At 52.9% G+C, this 8,800-nt stretch overlaps 2 protein-coding genes across 2 annotated transcripts; one reads left to right on the forward strand and one right to left on the reverse strand.

The window, feature by feature from the left end:
• Positions 1 to 108: 108 nt before the first annotated feature.
• On the forward strand, positions 109 to 3,314 carry IUM83_18866 (ABC transporter-like protein; the record flags this gene model as incomplete). Its single annotated transcript, XM_067943887.1, has 5 exons — positions 109 to 652; positions 745 to 1,844; positions 1,965 to 2,100; positions 2,216 to 2,253; positions 2,301 to 3,314. 5 exons carry the CDS (start codon positions 109 to 111, stop codon positions 3,312 to 3,314), a joined length of 2,832 nt encoding a protein of 943 aa, XP_067783928.1.
• Positions 3,315 to 3,410: 96 nt separating this feature from the next.
• IUM83_18867 (putative transmembrane protein) lies at positions 3,411 to 7,703 on the reverse strand (the record flags this gene model as incomplete). Its single annotated transcript, XM_067943888.1, has 7 exons — positions 3,411 to 3,647; positions 3,708 to 4,609; positions 4,694 to 4,831; positions 5,993 to 6,299; positions 6,369 to 6,863; positions 6,929 to 7,384; positions 7,446 to 7,703. 7 exons carry the CDS (start codon positions 7,701 to 7,703, stop codon positions 3,411 to 3,413), a joined length of 2,793 nt encoding a protein of 930 aa, XP_067783927.1.
• Positions 7,704 to 8,800: the final 1,097 nt, after the last annotated feature.

The raw sequence follows: 8,800 nt of genomic DNA on the forward strand, positions 1-8,800 counted from the left end.
CGACGACGCATAGAACCAACATGGCTGCCCCCCTTCTCTTCATGTCCACTCTACCACTTGTGTTCTTCCGGCCACGGTCGCAGATAACCAAGCGTTCGGGTATCCAAAATGTCGAACCGATCGTCCTCGTCCTCGCCGCCACCTTCACCGGAAGTGTTCGTGCGGATTGAGTCGCCAATGGATATCGAAGTGGACGATGGATGTTCGACTCGGGAGCCGGAGTCACTGGTCGTCAGGCCTTCGGACCCAATGCCCTGTGTGCTGGAATGGCAGCACTTGTGTCTGAAGGTGGAGGTGTCCACGACAAAAGTGAGCAAGGACCCCGCTGGACCACAGCAGAAGACCATTCTGGACGATTTGAGTGGAGCTGCACGCTCTGGAGAGCTGTTGGTGCTGATGGGGCCGTCGGGGGCGGGCAAGACGTCGCTGCTTGACTGTTTGGCTGGAAGGAACAGAGGAGCTACTGGTCGTGTGGCTGTGAACGGGGTGACACTTAATGCCAACATGAAGGCGGTGATGACATACGTGGTGCAGGACGACCTCTTCTACGAGACGCTGACGGTTCGGGAACACTTGATCTTCCAAGGCAAGCTACGACTTGGTGACGTCGTCTCAAACGAAGAGGTTGTGCGTCGTGTTGACAAGGCCATGCGTGATTCGGCCTGGCAAAGGTGTCGAGCGCATTAATTGGAGGTGCTCGCGTCCGCAGCATCTCGGGTGGAGAGAGGAAGAGGTTGTCGCTAGCTGCGGAGATTCTGGGCGATCCATTGATCTTCTTTGTGGACGAACCTACGTCTGGACTGGACAGCTTCATGGCCGAGTCAGTCGTGATGCAGTTGCAGCGCATCGCTCGACAGGGGAAGACTGTACTGACCACGATTCACCAGCCGTCCTCGGACATATTTGCGCGCTTCGATCGGCTGTATCTGATGGCGAATGGCTCAGTGGTGTACGATGGGCCAGCCAAAGATGCCCTCGATTACTTTAACTCTCAAGGATACCCGTGTCCAGCGTTTTCAAACCCAGCGGAGCATTTCATGCGTCAACTTGCTGTACTAGACGCCGAGAACGATCGAGCTGGGGCCCAGCGCGTGCAGACTCTAATTGATTCGTGGAAGAAATCCCAGGATATGACTCTGGCTGCGTCTGAAACAGGTCAATCTTCGCGCTTCACTGGTAAAAGTAAACACCTTGGTGGTGTCTCGCAAACGCTCGTTCTTTTGCAGCGGAATGTAGTGCGCTTGCTACGGGATAAGCTCTTGCTTCGGGTTTCCATGATGCAGTCTTTCATGACGGCTGTTATCGTGGGGCTTGTATACTTGCAGTTGGACTTGGGTCAGACTGGAGTACAGAACTTCGTTGGCGTCTTCTTCTTCATGGTTGTCAGCCAAACAATGATCACGGCCAACGGACAGTCCACCTCGGTGCCCTTAGAGCTTACCCTTATTGCACGCGAGTACCAAAGCGGGCTTTATCACGTGACGTCATGGTATCTGGCGAAGAACATCAGCGAGCTCCCAATGCAAATTATACTGCCAATGGTGTTTTTCGTGCCGGTCTACTTCATGATCGGCATCGGCCACGGCGCGCCTGTGTACATGTACCAGCAAATAATCGTGATACTTGTACATAGCGCCGCCGTGGGATTCGGCTATATGATTCCATGCATTTGTCAGCGAGCTGACATTGCCCCTACCATAGGAATCGTGTTGCTGATGCCCATGGTGCTGCTGGCCGGGCTGCTAATCAACTCGGAGGACATCCCAGTTTATCTGATCTGGCTCGAGTTTCTCTCTCCTCTAAAATATGGCTTCGAAGGACTTATGAAAGTGTTCTGGAGTGAGGTCGGAGTGATCTCATGTACGTCAGAGTTGCTTGGCGCGTTCAGGGGCGGAAGTGCTGACCAACTATAGTATGCACGGTCGTTCGGCTTTTGGAGACGGATTACTGCTCCTTGCACTTAGTGTCGGCTTCCGAGTGGTGGGGTTTATGGCGCTACTCTGGAACATCAAGCACGACAACCGCTAAGTCTGTTACCATCTATCTACGTGTTTTTTTCTCCGCGATGGTCTGTCAATCTCACTTCTGAAAAATCTCAAGGTGCTGATAAGCTGCTTGTTGTAATGGTTGACAAGATCAAGGACGACCTGAAGCGGTCGTTGAGATCGCGTATGAATACAACTATTAACTCAGTGTGTGCTGACTTTGAAAAAAGCTTGGATTTGGGAACACCGATGCCTGGAACAGACCTTGGTGGGGACGCTGCAGGGTTTGATCGCTATTATGACAACTGTCACCAGCTCGTTGAGTATATCGCCAACACCATGGACACGTCCCCAGATTTTCTCGAGCAAATGAATTACGTAATCCTTGCATCACGCAACAACGCGTCAAAAGCTATACTCGACTCGGTGCTAAAGAAAAGCGTCTGGCTCCGTCGCCGTAAGAATCCCGACTTCGACGAGCAAGTCGACAACGAAGATTCAATGAGTTCAGCAAAGCTGGATTCGACGCCGCAGATGCTGGGGAAGAGAAAGTTTTCGCAGGTCAGAGTGCTTTCTAAGCGCCATCGGCAGGTTCAACGTGAGGATGATTCCAACTCATCTGATGAAGAGAAAAAATCTGCGTCTAACACGGGTAAAGAATTACAGCCGACACAGGCCTGCAAGCAACATCAACTGAATGGTAAGGGACCTGCAGCCCCAATTGAGAAAAAATCACACCCAGGACTGAAAACCACGGAGGCGAATGAAGATGAAGTTGGGGACCTCTGTTTGCTCAAGCCAAAGTCACCAGGGCAGTTCGAGACCATCAAAACGTGGATTCAAAAGGTCAACGAGCTCATCGACGCAAAATATTGCGAACCTCCAGTGGGGTACATTTGCTCTAGGGCTTGTATCGAGCGTCAGGAGCAGATGACCGGAGAAACTGGGCTGTGCGGTATTTGGAAGCGAGTTGAGGAGCATTTGGCGGAATGTGAAAGCCTACAATGCGAGATAAGAACTCGGTTCAATCTGCAGAAAACGACGCATCTCATCGAGCTCAAGCAAGTCGAAATCGGCGAAGTTCGCCACGACTTGAAGGCCAAACGAGTCAATTGGGCTAGCGCTGTCCGGGCCGGGGACAGGTCTTCCCATACGTCTGAACTCGATTTTCTCGAGAAGAAGTTTCAAATTAAGAATGAAGAGCTGACCGCCTTAGAGCGCAAGAAAGACTCACTTTGTGCGAAAATGGACAGCATTCGGCTGGATTGGCGCGACGAATTCACGGGTAACCCTCGGAACACTGCGTCGCACTACGTTCGCGACGTGTAAAAGCTTCCTTGGCAGAAAGATCGCCTGTGTTGGTTGGTCAAGTCTTACGTGTAATACTCAATACATGTCTGAAGGTCTTACTCTCCCTGGACGATTCTACAGATACCCCATGGTAATAGCTCCGCCGATAGCGACAATCGCAACGAGGTTGGTCGCTGGGACAGCAGAATACTCATGTTCTTCAGAGTGCATCAGGGATAGAAACATGGTGCCGAACGCCACAGCCAAGCTTAGAGGTATCCATGGGAAGGATACCGCAGATTTTTTGCCCCACTCAAGCTCTTCTTCTTCACGCTGGGCGGCTAAGCTTGATCCAACGTCTTTGTGCCATTCCTGCCAGCAAATGAACTCGTTAGTTTAAACGCACGACCTACCCTCAATACTGTTACTTACACGTAGAAGAAATTCGTCTCGACTTGCATCGCGAAGACTGGCGTACAGCTGTTCCAAAAGCTGTGGGAAGTCTTCCTGGAAACGTTGGAATTCCTCTTGACGAGCTGTAACAGCTGCTAGGTGTGTCTGCACGAATCGCATTGCGACCTGCTTCAGGTGTGCGGCGTGCACTAGCTCGGCCACCGCTAGTACTTCCAGGCTGTTCTCTAGAGTCACATTGATTGCATGCTCGCACAGTCGCTTCATACGCTCTAGTCCGTACTTGTCCGCGGCCACGAGGTCCTCCAATAACTGGTCACTTGCTTCTTCCTCAGCATTACTTGCTACTTTGTTTTCACTACTGCTAGTGTTGTTGGTTGTCGGCCTTGTAGCAATCTCCCCCTTATATGCTGGTAGTGCGACCTGATCGTAGTAAATGAAACGTAGAACTCGAACGATTCCTGCGTACGTGTCTTCGACGTTGACGACCGCTTTATCGGCATCCATACCATCCTTGACATAGGTTGTGGAGTGCTGGAATGTAAGTACTGCTCGAAAATACTCGCTTCGGGCTACCAGCATACATCGATGAACTGGAATCGGTCGCCCTTCCGCCACCAGCACTGTATCCGCCCATATCACGTCACTCAAAGCGAATCTCATGTCGTCATTCAATGTGCGAGAAGCAGCATTGCTGCTATCGATGTCTTCGCCGTCCATATCTCCTTCCCTATCGGTGTCACTAAGCTCGTCGTGGCCCTCATCAATCTCGTCGAGCACATGAGGAGTAGATGCACCAAATAGCGACGATGGCGATGCTGAACGAAGACGTTCATGGCAGAGTCGTGCGAGGCCAGGCAGTTTGTAGAGTTTCGCCGCTCGCAGAACGTCGTTCACTAGATAGATGGAGGTCTTGCTCACCTCTATCGAAAAATTATCCGTGTAAATAAATTCCACCAGCGCTCTAGCAACGTCAACTCGTAGTCGAGGAAGTAGCAATTCCATACGAGATACGGTACGACTGCTTACATCACCATCAGCTCCATCGAGGCGGTTCTGTTGTTGTTGCTCTTCGTCCAGAATGAGTTCACGGAGGACGGGACTCCGCTGGGCAAGCAGCAACTTGTGTACCAAAACACGCTGACCTGAGACCATCAAAACGAGATCAGCGCCTGTTATAGCTGTCGTTTGGTGTACGTCGCCAAGTTTTGCGTGAAATATGGACTCTCGATAGAGGTTGGCCATCGAACGAGCAAGAAAACTTCCAGAGCTGAAAGCAATTGTCTGGCGGCCACCACACACCACGTGCTCGACACTGTGCGTTCCTATGTCAGCAGTATCTTGTTCGACTAATCCGTCTTGTTCAACTCGTTGTCCAGAATTTACAAGTTTCGGCAAGCTTGAGAGATCCAGGTGATTGGTCTTAGAGCAATCCGTATTAGTGCTAGAATACCCTTCTCCCCACATGTATAGGTCTCCAGCATCTGAAATGGCTGCAGCATGCTGAGTTCCAGCACTAATTCGGCATATCCGGATGTCGGGAGTAGCAAAACAAGGAATCACGTGCGGTGTCATCCATTTCATTGATGGAAGTGTCGGACACGATGAGGCGGCCACGGGGGAATTTTTGCGTTGCGAAAGGAGACTTTGGTGGCGTTGCAGAATGATTTCAGCCAATAGCGCATTTTGCTGGCTGCCGTAGAGTCCGTGACCAAGTACTGCGCCGCCGCAAGCGCCCCATGTCCATACTTGCCCATCGTTCGAGAGAGCCATGCTAAAGTTTTCACCAGCTGCAACATCACGCCACTGTCTCTTGCCGTTGCCTTGAAATACCGCTGTTGGGGAAAGTGTATCGCTGGCATCACCTCGCCCCTGTTGACCATTGTTGCCCCGTCCCCAAGTTACCAAGCTCCCACTTTTTGTGAGACCAACGCAGTGGGCATTCCCGCAAACCACTTTTGTAAACAGTGCTTCTTCACCCACCCTACAGCGTACTACCCTCACTTTCGGCGAGTAAACACTATGTATTTGTCTTGGCGTGAGCTGAAATGACTGGAATTGCTTCCGCACTGTTCCTCCACCATGCCTCCGAGACGTTCGGGCGATAATTGGTATTCGACCAAGGCCCAGGCGCCCGTCACTCCACTTTCCCCACGAAAAAGCGTGACCGTTTCGTGTCAGCGCCACGCAAAATCCACTACCGCATGACACCGAATGTGCTGTAGCAGTTGATGGCATAGTGGCGGTGTTCCCGTCACGAGTAATTTCAACGGGAGGTAAATCGATTCGCTGGGGTGTGGACGCACTCCTTAAGGTCCCCTTTCCCAGTGCAATGCCCACGCCCCAGGAGAAGAGCCCTCCGTCCTGACTCACAGCTGCAGAATGGGCTCCGACCAGTTGGTCTCCACCACAGGCAATATCTTGCACTACAATCAAATTGTCGAAGAAGAAATCCACTAGAGTTGGTTGCGCGACGTAGCCACTGACTTCGTACCCCAATCCCAGTGCACCATCCAACGCGTGGCCATAAGCAAACACCAAGCCCATGTCGTTGAGAAAAAGTGTGTGAAAGCGACCGCAAGCAGCCTGCACGATGCGGTTCCTGGGGAATGGCTTAACATGCACAATCCCCATGCGTTAGTTCTTGTAGCATGACGCGTAGTGATTTCATGACAAGCGTACCGTTTCAATCTCGACCTTCTTGAACCAATTTTCGCCCTTGTGCTTACGCCCTATGCGCGCGCTAGTCTTATCGTCCGAGGTGGGGTCATCGTCATGTGTACCCCACTGCGAGACAGTAAGTAGCTCGGAAAGCTGTGCTGCCATTGGTATGTTTTCAGTTCCAACTTCACCCTGCCGATTAGAATTGGCTGTGTCGTGGTTTGCAAATTCGCTGACTCCCCTGTGTTGCTCTTCTGGGTCATGCAAAACAAGTTCAACAGCTATAGAAGCTTGAAACTCGGCACCTGTCGACTGAAGATAGTGCGTCTTGGGGAGAAATACCATGCAGTGTGTGCACGAAGATAGTCCTGGATCTCGATTATTTGCAGGGTCGCCGGGGTCTTCAGGTGCTGGGGAAGCCGTGTGTTTGTTCATTCGAGCTCGCAGCTGAGACGTCACATTTAACTGGACAAGCAGTCCCCACTGACTTTCCTGTTGGGTCTCCTGGACGAGAACCTGCCCAAGAGCTCTCCCATTAGAACTGTCAACCACTCTCACGCCGCTCCATCCACAGAGCGTACCTCGCACACGCGGTTGCCCTGCGTCCAGTAGACGGCCTCTCGCCGGTACGGGAAGTGGTTGCTGATGGCGCCCAGCAGCCACCGCTGCTGCTCCTCCAGCAGCAAGAACGCGAGCTGTGCAGCAGCGTCCGCGCGTCCCACGGGGACAATGTGGTCACAGGCGACGATCTGTTGCCTCAGTCTGGACAGAAAGCCGCTGTACGAGACGTTAAACTCCGGCGGCGGGGCGGCAGCCAGCGGCCGCTCCGTCGAGCCCCCGTCCTCTCCAACGCCCCCGACAGCATCGGAGCACGCCAACGACGGGAAGGCGAACGCCGTGTCGCGTGTGCAGCTGGCGAAGCGCAGCACGAGGTCCCCGCCGCCGTCCAGAGAGCGCCGCAGCCTGTCGGTGTCCACCGGAGCGGCCGAGATCTCGATCTTCCCCGTCCGCGAGGCGCGAAACGCCCGCCGAATCGTCTACGCAGCAGTCGGAGTCAGCTCGGAACTGAACAAGCACCCGATGGCGCGACTGCCCCACCTGCACGTACACCTCCGCCGCCAGCTGGCCGTCGTCGCCCGCGACGCTGTCGATGCAGTCCTGGAAGGCATTTCCCCCCGCGCGCTCTTCGCTCGGCGGCTCGGGGACGTCTGCGCGCTCGTGGGCCTCGACCGCCGAAGTGTCGGCGGCGCACAGGCGCTGGAGGATTTCGTCCAGCTGGTGCGTGCACTTGATCATCTCCTCCAGCATCTCGGCCGCCTTCAGCTGCGCCTGCGCCTGCTGCTCCGTCGGCGGCATCGTCGAGGTGGCCCCTTCCTGCTTGGCTGAGAGAGATGTCCGCCAAAGATCGCGACCTTTCCACGAAAGCAGCTTTCTGATTGGCTCGCGTTTGGTCAACAAATTAGTTAGTTGCAAGAAAACGTAGTCGGCCGATGAATCGGCAAGACGCCGAAGCGTCTGAAGCGCTCGAACGCAACGTTAACGACGCCCGGAACAACTCAGGATTTCGCTGAAGCCTGAATATTGACGAACACAATAACAAACAAAATAAAAGATAACGAAATACCCCTCTCCTTTCTGTGATATTTTCTTGTTGGTTGTTTTTCGGGAGCGCCGCAAACGACGTATTGCATGCGTTCGTTCTGACGAAAATAATCTGGGCCACTCGTATTTTCCGAATGACCAACAAAATTCGCACTTTATTCATTCGTATTGTTTTCATTCTCCGATGTCCTGTATACATAACTTACGCTGTGCGGTATCGCGGATGTCAGCGCCATCAACATCAAAACGATCAGTTTGGGTAAATGATCGATTTCTGAGTTTCTAGTACGGCCAACTGATACGGAGCGTGAATGCGGCAGTTGTACCGTGCAACCACCGCGAGTGCTACGAACAACACAAGCTCCAGCAACGCGTAGACGAGTATTTTGGGGGTCATGCCACCAACATTGTCGCGGGCAATTCCCGCAATTTCTCCACGATATTGTGCGCTAGGTAGGTGGACCATTGCTAAAACGAAGCTGGCATTTATGGCAGGAACAATGAACTCCAAGTATTCAGATAAGATGAGGCACTCCGATGTGAAGATGACCTCAAGAGCCTCCACGAGCGCAAGCGAATTCCCATCCACGCCTTTATTCTTCCGTTGCTATTTTCAACGTTGGTCAGTGAGGCTGAACTGCAACAATGTTGTGCCCGCGGCCAGCAAAGGTGGGCGGTGATGTATAGTGAACTGTAGGGCCATCCTGGCTGTGCAAATGTTGGAAAGCATTACGCTCGAGGTTTTGCAGCAAATTCCCGCCTTCGATCGATAACGGGTGGACGACACACGAACGGACTCGAATTTCCTGTGCTTCAATCGCTTCCGAGGAACCGTATAGCGATCGGACAGC

Source organism: Phytophthora cinnamomi (assembly GCF_018691715.1).
Source record: "Phytophthora cinnamomi strain GKB4 chromosome Unknown Contig94, whole genome shotgun sequence".
NCBI classification, from domain to species: Eukaryota; Oomycota; class Peronosporomycetes; order Peronosporales; family Peronosporaceae; genus Phytophthora; species Phytophthora cinnamomi.